Source organism: Saccostrea cucullata, unplaced genomic scaffold (assembly GCF_032062105.1).
Source record: "Saccostrea cucullata isolate Sc308-1 unplaced genomic scaffold, CSIRO_AGI_Scuc_v1 ctg267, whole genome shotgun sequence".
Classification (NCBI taxonomy): Eukaryota; Metazoa; Mollusca; class Bivalvia; order Ostreida; family Ostreidae; genus Saccostrea; species Saccostrea cuccullata.
This window is the reverse complement of record NW_026934971.1, coordinates 251,233-270,017: the sequence shown is the minus strand read 5'-3', so window position 1 is coordinate 270,017 and position 18,785 is coordinate 251,233. Positions and strand designations below refer to the sequence as shown.

The following is an 18,785-nucleotide window of genomic DNA, read 5'->3' as shown; positions in this document are numbered from 1 at the left end:
TGAATTGGGGGTTAATGGAGTGGGATATTCATGTCAAATAGCCCCCATCCCTGATACTATATGCTTAGTTAATTTTTAAAGATTTTTGAAGTTAAAAAATCTTCAATGTGGTAAATGCATATGAGGTACCGGTAGTTTGAAAGATTACTATCTCTTTCTCTCTCAATATCTTCATTTAATGCATGGAGAGATTTGTAATTAAACATCAAACTTTATTTGTTTTCTAAAAATTTAGCATATTATATGTTTTCAAATTGAGAAAAAATACACTTTAGAGTTCAAAACTGCATTAAACTTGCACTTTTAAAGTATCACAAACTTATTACATTACAATGCCAATTGTCGAAACGGTAACAACAAGCTCTAGGAAGCTGACTTTCAAACTGACAATAAAAGGGCAGGTTAGTAAGGGCAGAACTGGGGAAGTATTGAGAACACATGTGAACCCTTACAGGAAATCATCAGGATTATAGCAGCCATCCTCTAAGGTTCTTCATTTATTGATTTCTAGCTCAAGAAAATTTGGTCTTTTCACATCCAAAGGAGGTTCTATATATTTTTTATATGGCAGATGGTAGACATTCTAATAAGAGGTAAGATCTACAGATTATAAGAATTGGCTGAAATGCCGCATCGCTTTATGATAGATTACACAGATTTCGGTAATTGCTATATAATATGAATGGGATGAGAATTAAGAGAGAAAAAAGATCAATGAAAAACTGCCATGTTGACAGCTCCATTTGCTGGTTTTTGCAAATATAAGTAATGGGTTTCTCTAAAGTGAAAAAAATTATTGAGTAATTTTAACTTTCCGTCTGATCTAAAATACTTGATTAAAAAAAAAATAGTCTGATTTTTACCTAAAGGTAGAGTTATATATTATTTTAAGATAGGGCTTGATAAGAATTATTTTTGATAATTATCATGTACTCTCTGTCTTCATTTTTAGGTATATGTTTTTTTGGAGGGGGGGGGGGGGGTAAAAAAATATTAAAAAAGAATTTTCTGCATATGCATTATTACTTGATGATTTTGCAATCATAATTCAGCACTGATATTAAAATTAGCAGTCTATATTAAAATAAATTAAGGTAGGATTCTTCTCTGGTTTTTGACTAGATGGAATATTCAAAGTACATTTGTTTTATATATTTAGATGTAAGAGATTTAAAAGACCAAATTTTTCTTTCCTCATCACAATTATACAACTTTAAATAGAAATGGTAAACTTCGTTTGAAAACTAGCAGGGACTATATTTTTGGCGGAATGGTGGCGTATGAAAATATATTCTTTTCTGCCTCTAAAAATTATTATAAAACATTGAATTTAGTTATAATTTTTACGCAATCAAAGACTAGACGAAATTTTGAAATGTAAGTTAAATTAATAATAAGGGACTAAAGTTTCAAAATATATCAAATAAATATGATTTTTCACACATACTAGAACTATGTTGGCTTTTAAATGCTTCAAATCTAATTACAGATTTGAGCCAAAATCCGTAAAAAGTGTTATTTCTCTCTTAGTAAACGATCAAAACTTTTAGTTTTTGTTTCATTTTGTGCCTTTATGTGACAACTTTACTATATGTGAAAATTGAAAAAAGTTAAATATAGGAAGCATATAAAAATAACTAATAAATCCTAAAAATTTAAGAAAAGAAGAGGAAATTTGGATTAGCAAATATCCATTTTATTTAAATTATCCATGTCAATTTGGTAATATCATCTTATAGGCCCTGTATGGTAGTATCTTTTTATGCAAAAAGAAAAACATTCAATCTTTTGAATTACATGCAGGGATCGCATGGTTGGAAACGGAAATTTTTATTCCTAATGTCGGAAAAAGGTAATGACCTTGACCTGACCTTGCCTCTAATATTAAACGGTCAAATTTAATCTCACTGATATCATCACTTGGTGATATTGTTCTCTTGATTCTGTGAAAATTTCATTAATTTTTAAATACAAGAAATGTGAGATTTTTAGAATCCTACCTTAAGACATATTTCATTTGATTTCTATTGTCTTTTCTTGATCTTAAGTTTTTTTTTTCTTCTATCCCCATTTCATTTTCTTTGTACTTCCTTTCTTATCGTTCAACCCTCCTCTTTCTCTTTAAAATTACCGGTGACCCCTCCCTTAGCTTTCTTTTACCTCTCTTCAGTTTTCTTCTAGAAACTTTTACTTTCCTCCTCCTCCTTTAATTACTTCACTTCTCTTAATCTTACACCTTCTATTGTATGCATTGTACTCTGTGTTCCTGCTTTCTTCTTCAAAAAGATTTACTTCCAAACTCCTTTGTCTTTATCCTTAGTGAAGCTTAAGAGGAAGGCAGCACTTCTTTGGCCATCTCAGTATAAGTGTTCCCATCCATTTTGTCCATGCCTCCCATCTTTCACAAGCGATCACTAAAGGGAGAAAACTCATTTACTGGTACATTGTAGATATCATATGTATAAAACTAAGGTTCTTTCTTTTTAGTGAATCTACTTTACTTTGAGCAAACAGAGTTTGCTTAAAAGTCAGTGTCTTTCATAGCAACTTCACAGCAATCATCTGAGTGGAGAATAAAGTTAGTGATCTCTTTTTTCACTCATTTGTTGAGGAGTATCCTTAACTAATATGGTTGTGTCCAGCACATTAAGAGCAATATTGATTTCTAGTCATTTTTTATCCCCATGCATTGTTAATTTATCTGAGGGGTGTTAATGATGTGAAAACTCAAACTTGAATAAAATTGATTTGATATTGCACAATGATTGAGAGGGTGATCATTTTACCCCCACTTGAAAAGTGGAGGGGTATATAGTGATTTATATGTCCATCCATCCGTTCGTCTGTACTTCTTAATCAGGCTGTTACGCTTTGGAGTACCCATCTCTTATCCGCAACTCTTTTTATACCATAGATTGAAATTTAATGAAACTTTCACAGAACCTTTGTTATATATTGCCATTGTGACCTCCTATTTCACTTTTTGATCAGACATATTTCAGGTTTCCAATTGTAAAGCATGGACTTTGCCATTATAAACAAATGGGGTGTGGGGGCTGTATCATTTATACATCTCAGTCAGTGCTTACAATACATCTAGTTTATGTATGCATTAATATATGATATGGTAAAATTAAGAGGGCTAATATATATTATAGCAACAATCATAAATCAGTCTGGTAAAAGGAGTTTTGTCCATGGAAAAAAAACTTGCTCTGTTTGTGTAATAAGTAAATATAAGATGACAGTTTTTTTCTTTGTTTTACAGACCCAGCAGTTGTCTTTCCACAATAAGGTTTCCCCCGCGGACGACCCTGACACAGAGCGGTACAACATGCCAGAATATCATCCAGAGAAAACCCTCGACTTGGACAAATTTGGTAAGGAATGGTTTAAGTCACATATATTAAAGAATGCAGGACAGTTATTAGCTAACCTGAGCCAAAGGCTCAAGTGAGCTTTTCTGATCAAAATTTGTCTGTCGTCGTTGTCGTTGTCGTCATTGTCGTCGTAAACTTTTCACATTTTCATCTTCTTCTCAAGAACCACTGGGCCAATTTCAACCAAACTTGCTTCAAAGTATTCTTGGGTTAAGGGGATTCAAGTTTGTTCAAATGAAGGGCCACGCCCTTTTCCAAGGGGATATAATTATGAATTTGAGAAAAATTAATGCCATTTTTAAAAAATCTTCTTCTCAAGAACGACTGGACCAAGAAAGATGAAACTCATGTGGAATCATCCTCAGGTAGTGTAAATTCAAATTTGTTCATATCATGACCCCCGGGGGTAGGGTGGGGCCAAAATGGCCGATCAAAGTTTTACATAAGATATTAATATAGGAAAAATCTTTAAAAATCTTCTTCTCAAGAACCACTGGGAAAGGAAAGATGAAACTCTTGTGGAATCATCCTCAGATAGTGTAGATTCAAGTTTATTCAAATTATGACCCCTGGGGGTAGAGTGGGGCCACAATAGCCGATCAAAGTTTTACGTAGGAGTATATAGGAAAAGTCTTTAAAATCTTCTTCTCAAGAACCAAAGGGCCAGGAAAGATGAAACTCATGAGGAATCATCCTCAGATAGTGTAGATTCAAGTTTGTTCAAATCATGACCTCCGGGAGTAGGAAGGGGCCAAAATGGCTGATCAAAGTTTAGCATAGGAATATATAGGAAAAATCTTTAAAAATCTTCTCAAGAACCACAGGGCCAGGAAAGATGAAACTCATATGGATTCATCCTCAGATAGTGTAGATTCAAGTTTGTTCAAATCATGACCCCCTGGGGTAGGGTGGGGCCAAAATGGCTGATCAAAGTTTTACCTAGGAGTATATAGGAAAAATCTTTTAAAAAAAATTCTTCTCAAGAACCATTGAGACAGGAAAAATGAAACTTATGTGAAATTATCCTCAGATAGTGAAGATTCAAGTTTGTTCAAATCATGACCGAGACCCCCTGGGGTAGGGTGGGGCAAAAATGGCTAATCAAAGTTTTACATAGGAATATATAGGAAAAATCTTCTTCTCCAGAACCACTGGGCCAGGAAAGATGAAACTCATATGGATTCATCCTCAGATAGTGTAGATTCAAGTTTGTTCAAATCATGACCCCCGGGGGTAGGGTGGGGCCAAAATGGCCGACAAAATTAATTCTCATAGGAATATAAAGGGAAACCTTTTAAAATCTTCTTTTCAAGTACTTCAAAGCCAGGATTAGTGATATTTATGTGGAATTATCCTCAGTATTGTAGATTCTAGTTCGTCCAAATCATGATATGTGCTTTTTCCTAGCTGATGTACTCAGGTGAGCGCTTTGGCCCCTGGGCCTCTCGTTTATATTTAGCAGGGGTTATTATTTTTTAATTATGTGCAGAATGAAATATAAATATGAGAATTTGCACAGCATTCTGCAAAGAATTTCATTCTCAAAATTATTTTTATCAGTCTAGTTGATAAAATAGACATCCAGACTTCACTAGTGCCAAAATTTGAATCCTTGTGTAGAACGTTTTATTTGACTCTTCCTGTTAACATATAAATTGTAAAAGAAAAAGATAAATGTCAATTTTTTTACATGAAAAATGTGGATGCCCATATCTCCTCTGAGATTTAGAAAAATTAGATAATTATTCAGAGGTGGAAAGCCTTCTTAAATTCTTCTAACAGTGGTATTTTTTATACCACAGAATTGCATAAAAAGATATCAACCTCATAACTTCCATCCACTTGTTGACTAGCTGTCAGTCGTCTTTGAATTAAAACTACTGGCAGACAGAATTAACAGACGGCCTTAGCCTAACTTAAAACATGTTTAATTCCTGACTCTGGTTCAACTTCAGAATCATGGCATCTTAAAAAAATATTGACAAACTATTTTACTTGAAGGGATTTTTCTCAATACCTACAATATATCCATCATTTTGTTCCATTAGATGCCTTAACTTAACATTTCAATCTGACAAATAGGTTCCACGGTTCCAGTGAATGGTGCCAGCAGTTATCATCCTGCAGAGTTTGGACACAGAAGAATTGATAAAGTCATAGGAGGTCAGTCTAAATAAATTAACACTAGACTCAAGAAATATATTGGGATGGCATCGCAATTTTGCACAGTAGTACTATGACGTCATAAACGTTAACTGTTTTCTGCGCCATTGGACTTTGGCGTGTCAAACCATCGGGGTTTTGCGCAGACCATCGGACTTTGGCTTGACCATCGGACTTTGGCGTGACCATCGGACTTTGGAGTCCCATCGCACTTTGGAGTCCTATATATTAAATATGAAAAACTTATATATTATACAATTATGGACTCTTTTGGTGTTGAATATGGTTTGTTATTCACCAGAAAAATACCAATATTGACTGAGGCGAAGCCGAGGTCAATATTGATATTTTTCTGGTGAATAACAAACCATATTCAACACCAAAAGTGTCCATAATTGTTTTATTATATTGTCCAAACTTGAATAAATAAGACATTGATGGCTACATGACGACACCATTTTCATTTCCGAACTTCCGTCGTTGAAAATAAAAAAAATATCCAGATTACTGTTTGTAACCGCTGTGTTTTCCTTTCCAAGTTTTGCTATGTTTAAGGCGTCCAGATGCTTTAAAAAAATCCTACGATAGGTTTGTCAAATGTTTTTCCTGAATAGATATCAAAGCTGGCTGTGACCGTTGCAACAATAATATTGTTTACAATGTTATTGAGGTTTTGATTGTGACGTCACAATGCCGTTGCATGCGCACTGAACATTCGGTGAATACGGCCTAAAATCCGGTGAATATGCAGTGTTATGAACTGTTTGCGTTTGTATAGATTATATAGGGACTATGAATAGACTATATAATAATTTTAAAGATTCACTTTATGGAAGTAAATATATTGCATATATCATAATTTATAAAGGGAAAGAACATTCTGATTTATAATCTTTTTAATGTTTAGAAAACCTTTAATTCTGAATAACTTCTTTAATAATTCCTGGCCATACACAACACTTAAACTTGTATGTATAGAGCAGCCCTGTCCTCTGGGCTGCAATAAAGCTGATGACAAGTTATTTAGATTTCAATTAGAAATTCACAAATAAAACAAAATATGCTGCACAAGAAAAGTCTGAAGTCATCTGCACTGTATTTATGAAGATTTATAGATGCAATATGAAAGCTAAATGTAAGAGTGCTATCATATTGCATGCCCTCTGTATATCAAAGTTGATTTAGTAAATCATATTATGGTGTCAAACCAAGTACAAAGTGAGCCTGGTTTTTGTCAAAGCAGACAGTGGTGGGGTTAACTGTATAGTATATCAGTTTTTCTCCTTCATCCTACAGTTGATAAAAATGATCTAGACCTAATTCAATCAGACACTATGTGTATATTTTCAGTTCTTGTAGAAGAAGTAGGATATCTGTTTTTCTTTTGTAAATGTACTGGTCTATTTAATGAATTAAGAAATATATAATGTGCTCACAAATAATTTTAAAATACTGTAGAAGTACTTTTTTTCACGTGGGATTAATTTATGTTATGTACATGTCACAAATTTTCCGCAGAAATTTGTCCAAGCGTACTTAATATAAATGTAAGGCATATAGTGAAAATCCAGAAAATCCGCTTAATTTTCTACCAGCAGATGAAACAGAAATTGGGATTCTGCGGAATTTATAATGACCCCATGGAAAAAAGTACGTCTACAGTATTAAATTAAATCTCGATCAGTCTTGTGTTACATATTTCTATAGAACTGCATTTAATTATGAATTGTATTTGTATCAATTTAAAAAAAAATTAGTTCTTTAAATTTTCGTTTCATGGTGTTCTTGCTAGTTCACGGTGTAGTACCTAAACGGCTGCTATCGGAATAAAACCGCGTTCAATGTTGCTATTCGAAAATTGTACGGTTGCTAGCAGAAATAAATATGTTGAAAACTCTTAGAACAAGTTGTAAAACGGTGAAATCATGACCCCTAATCAAGATAGTCTCTGAAAAGTCCGGGTGCACGGAACAAGTAAGGTATTTCTATAGATGTTGTCATGTGTAATTTGCAGAATAGCCCTCTAATAATTTAGAATTAGTAAAATTTCCGAAGCCTATACCAAATCTTAAGTCAATAAATACCCAGTTTTCATGATTTTTTAAATCATCCATTATTCAGATTGTGGGAATTTTGGTATTTGAAGATGCGTCATTCTATAATAATTCTTAGAAATAATTTTAACAAATTGAAAAGTGTATTTTAAAAGAGATTTTTGGATAAAACACGATTTTTTAAAGTTACGGTTGCTATCAGAGTCTTAGCATATATTGCACCGGTTAATAACTGAAAACATCGCATCGGCTGCTATTTGAAAATTTTCCTTATCAACATAGATATGAAACAAACATATGGCAACAAATGTCTAAAATATACTTTTTAAATAACTCAAATTGCATGTGAAATAAGATGTCTATATATGCAGTTGACTTTTACCAACTTAACTCAGGGGTGTAACTTCGATTTTGAAAAGGCGTGGGGGGGGGGGGGCAGAAAAATTCAAATTTATTTTTTTGAAAAGCTGACATGGAAAAAAAGGAAAATTGTCAAACTTCTTTAAGTACCTTTTTTTCTCACGCACCACCGCCTAACCTTCTTTGACTATACTGCAATAAAAAAAATGGACAGGGGGGGGGGGCTTCAATGAAAATTTTCGATATAGTAAAAGTTATGCTTGGAAGAAAGTCAACAGGCCTGTCAATTAACATTTCAGAAGGTAAAGGTACCTGTTATGCTTGGAACAAAATGTGGAGAGGGCGCATCTGTAACTCGAATGTATCGTATTTTTGCAAAGTAGAGCTGATCTTCGAAAAACATTGCTACACAAATCAAAAAGAAAGCTTTAGGCAAGGACCCGTAAATCAATTTGAAATAGCATACATGTATAATATTTTTTTGCAAGCACTTAAAATCATTTTTTTAAAACCTTTAAGATTACGTTAGAGTCTTTGGGGATTTGTGTAGCCTACATGAACACTTAAACATGTATAATGTACAGAAAAGTTAAAGTACGTAAGCCTTGTCAAATACATGTATTTCTAATTCCATATTTTTTTTTTCGAAGTACGGTTATGCATTGGTTCGTTGTACGACTAACATGTAATATTCAAAACATCCCCCCCCCCCGTCGTCCCATTAGGGATTTAAAGAGTTCTTTAAATCATATAGATAAGAAAGAAACAACCCCCCCTCCCCGCCACGAAAGAAACAGGCACGTAGCAACCGGGGGGGGGGGGCTGGGGGGGCTGCCCCCCCTTTTTTCGCCAACATTACTTCACTATAGAAAATGTCCATTGAAAAGACGGTTGCCCCCCCCCCCCCCACTTTTTACCACAGTACATTTATAGCAAGGAAAGATGGGAAAAAATTGGAATTGAAAGGAAGCTGGCCTTGAAAAAAGTTGCCCCCCCCCCCCGAAATAGGATTTTTCCTTTTTATATCCTTTTTTTTTTTTTTTTTTTTTTTGCTAATTTTTTTTTTGGGTAAGTATTAAAAATTTCTCAGGTTGCCCCGGCCCCTTTCAAAAACGATGCTACGTGCCTGAGAAAGCGTGGTTTTATATTGATGTTTTCCACTTCTTTATACTGTCAAATTTCTTGTAAATTGACTTAATATATTTTCATTAAATTTATAATTGTTGGACTCTGGAAGTCTTTAACAATACTACAGCAAAGATAATTTAATCAAAGTACTGAGACAGTACTGAAAGACGGGGTCAAAAATAATCTTCATACTAGATTTCACAAATGTGATTTTTTTTACGAGCTTTAATAACAACTTTATTATTTCATTAACATACTAAAAACAAAACTAAGAAAAATATACATTCACATTTTTCATTTAATTTGATTTGAAGTAGATAATTGCTCAGTCTTGAAACCTTTCTGAACTGCTCCGAATTTCATCCGGTACGAACTAATAATTTTTTCCGGAAGTAAACAATAGATGATGCGTACACAGTCATAATAATACGCAGGATAGTTTGTCTACTAGTATTATTTACAGTTAATATTTTCAGTTTTAAATTATCAAAATACTTTATAAGTTGAGTAAGACAAAGGTTCATATTAATTTCTTCAGTTTGATACAAAATGTTTCTGTTTTGATCGAAACAATTTTTGCACTCTTTCGTATGCGTAGATTTAATTCATGTGTTATCACCACGGCTTCCTTTTTCTATTTTTAGGCCTTAGACTGGTACCCTGACATTGGTTAACGGGCGCAAGCGCCCTAAAAAACCAACGACAGGTAACCACTGCCATTTTATCGCGTCACAGGAAACAGCACTGATGAAAAAATCTATATTTAGACTAGCGTAAATCCAGAAGTGCTGAAGTAAATAAACCCTTCTCTCTGCACTATACACTGCTGTTAACAAAGAAAGTAGACGGATTTTAAGCATCTATAAAACCATAAAGAAGTGCTGCCTCAAAAACCATTAAATGCAAAGCGATATCACAGGTCCCGAGTGCATATCCTACCAAAATAATTCAAATCAAGATCTATTGCATGATTAATTTACCTACATATTTACCACTGATATGATAATTAAATCATCGATTTAGTTATAACACTTGTTCTTTATCATTATTTATGTTCTAAAGTTTACGGGGAATGCTATAACTCGTCCCTCTAACTCCATGTGTTATGGTATACACCAGGGAGGATTACAATTAATGTTTAACACTACGTAACATTTGAAAGTTCATTGTGACAATATATTGTAAGTTAATGATATACTCAGTTAATAAAGTCTTTACTATGTTGTTTGAATAATTTCACCGTATTCAATTCACTCTATTCATCAAGAAAGATATGCTATGTTTTGTTTTCTCTGTTATTTAAATCGCTGGATCCACCTAACATTCTTCTCTGCAAGCATTGATACTATTTATTTTTGGAATGCGCAGTACTATGCGCGAAGCAAGCAGTGAGTTTTTCCACTGTCATGGCGGCGGAGGTTACCTGTCCTTGTAATTCCTAGCGGCAGCGACTGGAATCAAGGGCAGAGAACCAGTGCTATTTAGGCCTCTGAGAGTAAACTAAAAGACGGGGTCACGTGACCCCGTCTAAAAATAAAAATCACAGAAAATTCTATTCAAAGGGGGAAAGAGGAGCAGACCTACCCCTCCCACCTTTTACCTTCGACGTGCTTTACCCTATGTACATGTACAGTAATTAATTTTTTGTAAAATCAGATGTAGAGATTGCTAATTTGTAGGTTTATGTTTGGATTTGTAGAGGTATGTTGCGTAATTTGAGATAAATAATCTCTCGTTGTTTGTGAATCGATAATTAAAAACGATATTTTAAAAAATTCCAAATCGTAAATTTAATCAATCTGGCATAATAATATAGCTGGAATATAATAAATTGAATGGTCACATGATTTAATGGCTAAGACAAATAGTTGTGTGTGTGTGCATGTGCCATAGGCGTCGGAAGCAAATTGAAAGGGGGGAGGGCTACACCAATAAAAAAAAAGATTTGCCCAAGTTTTCAGTGCCTATATTATGTCGACATGAATCTTTGCAAAAAAGTGGGAAGGCTTAGCCCCCCCCCAACTCCGTTCTAAAGCCTATGTGTACAGGGTACATGTACATACAAACTCCAACTATTTGCATGCATCATTCATATAAATATACGATTAATTTGTCATTATATGATCTAAAGTAACACACACGACAAGTCAATCACTTATATAGTTTTCTTAACTATAATTGCATAACATATATAAATTGATGTGATTTCATGAAATTTGAAAACTTAAACCTATTCCGATAGTAACAGGTGCCGTTGTCTAATAGTAGCCGTAACACAAGATTCTACTGATAAAAACGCTCTAGCTTTTAAAAAACCCACCAAAGTGGACAATGATATAAAATAAACAATAATATTTACAAATACACAACGAACTGTCGATTCATTTTTATCGAATATCTAAAACTTCTGACGCAATTTTAGTATATTTCTTACGTGCATGTAAATTTGTCCAACGCTTTCGACAGTTTTTGTCTTATATATCAGCAATTCTTTAATTCATTAAAATTCTAAATATACATGTTAGTTTCAAAATGTATATAATGTTCCGTAAGGGTGAATTACCAAGCGGCTAAACTTTAATAATTGAACTATTGACCATTTTGTTGAGCCAGCGAAGAAAAATACTTACAATTTCGTCCATTTTTTTCCACTAGCAACCGCTCAATTTTCAGATAGCAGTAATGAACGCGCATTTTTTCTGATAGCAACCGTTTAGGTACTACACCGTGTAGTTGTTTCACAAAATATAATTATTGTATAAAAATTATAGGCTTAGGTGGCAGGATATTTTTCTCTGTTTAGCATCCAACCTCTTTCAAAAACCAAAGTAAAAAAATAAAACCCAGACCTTATAGTCATAAAAATGATGTCATTCAAAGGATTTAACTTCACTAATGTATTTATTTGAAGGAGCGGGGGCATATTGTCTTACCATGTCTGTCTGTCCATAAATTTTCTCAGCAACTACTCATTGCAGATGCTTAAAATTTCCATACAAATACAACGTGAACTGTTTATCTATGGAAGGGAATTACCGCCAAAAGTCTATGTATCTTGCTTTTATTCTTATTCTGCCTACTTCTTTATGCTTTGTTATTATTGTAATTATATGTCACTTTATTGTTTTCATATTCGTCTTCATTGCATTTCACTTTGACTTTTATCCTTCTTCATTTTGCCCTTACTTCTATGTTGCTTTATTCTTGTTAATTCATTTTACTTTCTTTTAAATTGATACAGTTTCTTAAATGATTATCTCAATTACGAACGTGAATTCAATCACACAAAGAATGAAGCATATTCAATGAAGACGAATACAAGTTGTCAAAATTTAGTGCCGCATTATAACGCTAGGTGGCGGGGGTGTTCGCTACGAGTGATGGTAAAACTAGGTAAGCAAACCCGGGCCGGGGTTATTAAAGATTTTTCAATTTTCTGCCTTAATACTTTATCAATCGAACATCTGAAGGCCGAATCCGATCACCCCATCCAATGATGGTAACTCCATATTTATTTCCTCTGGGCACACAGGAATAGCGGCCTCTTTTTTTAAACATAACTTTATATACCGGTACTTTACTGAATATGCTCATTGAAAGGCCGACCCACTTTTTGTAAGGGTAAGGGTCAAATAAGGTTAATGTAGTATAGTAGGGATAACATTTAAATTTGATACTATAGAAGAAGTTGAATCTAACCCAAAACCCACCCGCCCCTTAATATGATTTCATTGGCATCGGAAGCAAAGTGAAAGTTGGGGCGGGGGGGGGGGGGGGTAAGCATAAGAAATATTTTTAGACCTTCAAAAAAAAAACTTGACAAGCAAAAAAAAAAAAAAGAGAAATGTCCACTGTCCAAACACAAAAATCCTATATCGTGTGTGTGTGGTGGTGGTGGTGGTGGGGGTTCAAATTTCAGTGCCAATTTCTTTTTTTTTCAAAACACCACCACTTTCCACATTTAAAACCTATGCTGCATCGAGTCCATGGAAAGTGGGGGGGGGGGGGCTAAACCTAAGCAGTAATGTTCAATGTCTATACTAAGTCTAACTTTGGGAAAAAGTGGGGGCTAAGCCCCCCACTCTCTGCGGTTCCGATCGACTCCTATGTATTTTCAAGTTTGGACAATTTCCTTGGTTTTTTGTTTTTTTTGTTTTTTTGCTTGTCAAGTTGTTTTCAGCGGATAGCTTGAATTTTCAAAAACGATGCTACGTCACTGTTCTCTCGCCTGAAAAAATATCACTCTACTAAAGTTATTTGTTGGATAATTGAATTCCCGTATAACAGTTTAATTGACATAAAATGTTAAATATTTTGATACTAGATGCCCCTTTATAAATTTATAAATTGAGTTGTTTTTCAGAACATTCCCAGGCGTGGATCTAGGAATTGAAGTTAGAGGGGCGCCTAAAGAAGGCAAGGGGTCTGGAGGCCGCTTTGAGGCTCCCAGTAGGTCAAGGGCAAAGCCCTGGTGGGGGCTCAGGGGCGAACCCCCGGAAGCTCCTGGGTTCTAGAGATTTTGTAGGGTAAAAATGAGGTCTACCAAGTAGGCATATTTACATTTTCTAGACGAAACTGTGATTTATGTTAACTTTGACAATTTTAGGGTGGTGGGGGGCGCCGGATGCGCCCCCTCCTTAAATCCGTCACTGGTTCCACTGAACTGAACTTTATTTCACGACAGATAGTAATTGCTCATGCGCGTGATTCTAGGGACGGGGCTTTGCAAAGGAGTGAGGAGTTTTATGGGTAGGCAAAGTTGGAACCAGGCAACACCTTAGGCATACTAGAAACTCCCCAGTCTTTTTTCATGCATTAATATTTTATATTGAAATTGCACTTTTTAATAAAGAAAAGAAATATCTTTTAGTACGCACCGTATTATACATCAGCCAGGACTCAGGAGAGTTAAAAAAATCTTAAAACTTTAATATCTGAATTGACTACATTGTATTAGAATGTGATTAGTACTGCAACAAAAAGTGTAAGGGATGGGGGCAACAAGCCTTTCGCTGAACTTTTCCAGTAGTAAAAAGTATGTTTAGGAAAATGTTTCGTGGCATCCTCCCCTCTACCGGTGAAACTTACCCCATACGAGGTCGTACAGACGGAAGTCAGTATATATATTGAGACTTGGGGGTATGATTGTATAACGTCCCTTTAAATTGGAGAATTTTTAACTCAAATGGAGAAGCCACCTCTTGCCGGTGGATAGCTGCAAATTTGTCCTATATACTCGGCACTTATAGCCATTGGGCAGTGGGGGATCTTTTATCGGGCCAGCACCTACTGCGATACGGGACCTCGGATAATACGCTCAAGATCTCATCCGAAGGACCGAACTCCACGTCCCATAGTGGGATTCGAACCCACGACGTATTGATTGACTCCTTACTACTGTGTTTCGTGACCCTAGAGCAGACGCCGTAACCACAGTGCCACGCGGGCGATTGTACCCGAGTGGAGGGGCATCCGGGGGGTGGGGGGGGGGGCGGAATTCATTATCCATTTGTACTCGTGAAGATTATCTATGTTAAACTAAATGGTTAAAGTGATTTAATTATTAACCACTATTAAAATGATTTCATTTAAACATTTATTCATGTAGGACGTATAACTTTTCTTAAAAAACTGAAAACGTTAGCATATAAACATTGTTTTACGATTTAAAAAAATATTCGGGGGAGGGGTTGCTATGAAGGGGGACGAATTGCTATATACAGCTAGATTTCCCACGGAAGACTAGCTATATATTGAAACTTCCCCGGGGGAAGTCTCACTGAATAGTCTTCCGAAGGAAGCATCACTATGTAGTCAGTCTTCCAGGGGAAATCTTACCATCTTCCGAGGGAATGGCATTATCGGGTACATACCTGAACTTATAACAAACATCATTTGAAAATTTAAGTTCGATTGATAAAGTATTAAGGCAGAAAATTGAAAAATCTTTAATAACCCCGGTCCGGTTTGCTTACCTATTTTTACCAACACTCGTATAGCGAACACCCTGCCACCTAGCGTTATAATGCGGCACTAAATTCGGACAACTTACATTCGTCTTCGTTGAATTTAGTGCCGCATTATAACGCTAGGCGGCATTGTTTACATGATTGAATTTACGTTCGTAATCGAGATAATCAAGATAGTTTATTTAAAAAACAGTATCAAATTAAAAGAAAGTAGAATGTATTCACAAGAATTAAGCAACATAGAAGTAAGGACAATATAAAGAACGATAAAAGCTCAAGTGTAATGTAATAAAGACGAATACGAAAACAATAAAGTGACATATAATTACAATAATAACAAAGCATAAAGAAGTAGGCAGAATAAGAATAAAGGCAAGATACATAGACTTTTGGCGGTAATTCCCTTCCATATTTATCTGCATGTGTATCTATCTATATATAACAAGTTTCAGTCACAGTTTTGTCAGCAACTACTCATCTCCGGTGCTTGAAAAAAAACTAGAGGTACTGTGAGCAATGAGCTCACTAAATGATACCCCCCGCCTCCCATAATGTCGATGTGTTGCTTTATATTGTTTTACGGTAATGTGTAAAGAGGAATAACTCGTCCTATGAAATGTTACCCAGAAGCTTCTATTATGTGACGTCATAGGTAAACAAAAAATGGCAATGTCCATTTTTTGCTCTGAGAAAACTAAAATACGTGTCGAATAAAAAAGTAAAATAGGAGGTGCACAATGGCAATATGTAATAAAGATTCTGTGAAAGTTTCATTTAATTTCACCCAGTAGTATAAGAGGAGTTGCGGATAAGAGAAAAAGTGTAACAGACGGACGGACGGACAGACAGACGGACGGACGGAAATCCCGATCACTATATACCCTCCCGCTTTTCAAGCGGGGGGTATAATTAGCCTATTGGTTGTTTTGGTATGCTGTACTATGGTAGGATTTACATGTTCACATCAGAACAGGGGTATCACCATTTAGTATTGCTCACAGACTTCTTGTAGACAGATCGTTTTATTCTTTAGCAAAATCAAGGAATGATATGCTTAAAATATATTTAATATGACATGCTGTAGTCAGGTAATTACAAAAACTGTGAGAATTCAAAGATTTTGACTAGAGTAGTCAACTTCAGGCATTCATATTTTGTTTGTTGTTATACCCCCTGCTTGGTAAGTGGGAGGGCATATATAGTGATCGGGATGTCTATCCATCTGTCTGTCCATCCATCTGTCTGTTACACTTTGAGGTACCCATCTCTTATCCGCATCTCCTCTTTAACCACGGAAGAAATTTAATGAGACTTTCACAGAATCTTTGTTAAATAGTGCCATTGTGCACCTCCTATTTTATTTATTGATCCAACACATATTTTGGGTTTCCCAGAGCAAAACATGGACACGGCCATTCTCTTTATAATATTGAAGGGTACCCATCTTTTATCCGCAACTCCTCCTAAACCACTGAAGAAAATTTACTGATACTTTCATAGATTCTTTATTACATAATGCCATTGTGACCTTCTGTTTTACTTTTTGATCTGACACTTATTTCGTGGGGGGTCTCCCGGAGCAAAACATGGATAAACCAGAAATTATAACCATATAGGAGGCAGAGAGTATCATTTATTTAGTGAGCTCATTGCTCATGCACAGTACCTCTATTTTTCTAATAAAATATTGGATGTCAAAAAACCAAGGCACACACAAGATGCTACACATAGAAAATATTTGGAATGGCCTCATACATATTTGTTTAATTGCTTCATACTTGTGAAAGTAGAATATTAAAGTTTTGTTGCTTCCTAAATGTTGCATGTATATCACTTTTTTGATAGTAAGTAATGCTAATATTTAACAAACAAAAGTAGAAGCACTTGAGGATATAGATTATTACAAGATGTTCAGGTTGTAGATATAATCAGGTATGTTGAACCTTAACACACTGTGCAGTTTGATCAGAAAAAATTGTAGAAATTCCTAAAATACCAAAAAGCATATAGGTGCCTCATATACAATGCATGTACCATATGTTAAAATCAAGAAAATGACAATGATACATTATTGTACCCTTAAGTACATTGTGTATATTGCCTGATTAATTGATTGATTTTTTTTTTTTTATATTTCCTCACTTCTACATTAAAACAGAAAAACTCGGTTATAAATAAATTCACTAAGACCTATGAATTAAATTACTTCGCTATATCCGTAATTTATTATATATCCATATAAGGAATTCGTTCAATTTATTTAGCTGGATCCCAGAATTCTTCGCTATATCTGTAAATTCGCAATATCTGTGTTTGTACTCAACAAGTTTTAAATTTTTGGAGACCAATTCAAAGTTTCCTACCTCATTGCTCAAATTTTCAAATCTTAATTTTTAGATGATTGACAATTTGCAGTCTCCATTTATTATATACACAAAGGTGCAAACCAATTAAACAAATGGATGTCAATATTTAGTATTGATGGAACATTAACGGTAATTATACTTGTATTATCTGAATATTATTATTGTTTTAATGGTGCTATTGAGCCATCCAGCTCTCATGGGCTTAGAGCAGGTTACATCTAGCTGTTTTTAAAAAAAGTAGGTAAACACGGCAAGATCCCATCATGTTCCATCAGAGCAAAGAGGGAATGGAGTTGCCATTGATTTTGCTTGCCCACGGTTTTCAGTAGCCAGGATGCTATCAGTTATCTTTTTTTGTCCTAGGAGTTCAACTCAGGTTGTGCAATGAACCTTTTTTTCAGGGGGAATATAATATTAGTGTTTGAAATAAAACAAGCGTTCAATTTCCATCAATGTACTTTACCAGTCTAAGTTAATTCTACTGTGTTTAGTGTTGATGTGGAGATTATATAGACAGTGAGTTATGTCTAATCACCCCCAGGCTGGCACCCAACAGGGGTCCCAAATTATTAGAGGTAATCTCTCATCAATTCATAATTTGTTCTGTTTGATATTGAGTGTGCTCATGCTGGAGTGTGTGTCATTATTGGTTTGAAGTCTCCCTTCCTTGACTTTTATGTTGGATGGGATCTCCTGATTACGATTAGGTTATAGATACACATTGGCTGGCTGAGGTAATTTGAAGTGACAGTTTAAGATATTGTTAGCTCACCTGAGCTGAAAGCTCAAGTGAGCTTTTCTGATCACCCGGTGTCCGTCGTCCGTCCGTCCGTCTGTCTGTCCGTCCGTCCGTCCGTCTGTAAACTTTTCACATTTTCAACTTCTTCTCAAGAACCACTGGGCCAATTTTAACCAAACTTGGTACAAAGCATCCTTGGGGGAAGGGGAATTTAAATTGTTAAAATCAAGGGCCAAGTCGCCTTCCAAGGGGAGATAATCAGGAAAATACAAAAATAGGGTGGGGTCATTTAAAAATCTTCTTCTCAAGAACCACTGGGCCAGAAATGCTGAAACTTATGTGGAAGTATCCTGGGGTAGTGTAGATTCTAAATTGTTCAAATCATGACCCCCAGGGGTAGGGCGGGGCCACAATAGGGAATCCTATTTTTACATAGAAATATATAGGAAAAAAAAATAAAAATCTTCTTCTCAAGAACCACTGGGCCAGAAATGCTGAAACTTATGTGGAAGTATCCTGGGGTAGTGTAGATTCTAAATTGTTCAAATCATGACCCCCAGGGGTAGGGCGGGGCCACAATAGGGAATCCTATTTTTACATAGAAATATATAGGAAAAAAACTTTAA

General features: G+C 35.2%; 1 protein-coding gene across 2 annotated transcripts in view; it reads left to right on the top strand.

Moving 5' to 3' along the window:
* The window catches only part of LOC134241623 (band 7 protein AGAP004871-like), a 33,112-nt gene that overhangs the window by 5,418 nt on the left and 8,909 nt on the right, over positions 1-18,785 (top strand). For both annotated transcript variants that reach the window (XM_062723646.1, XM_062723645.1), the window contains exons 5-6: positions 3,269-3,380; positions 5,463-5,543. In XM_062723646.1, coding sequence (XP_062579630.1) covers positions 3,269-3,380; positions 5,463-5,543 — 193 coding nt within the window. The remainder of the gene's footprint in view (positions 1-3,268; positions 3,381-5,462; positions 5,544-18,785) is intronic.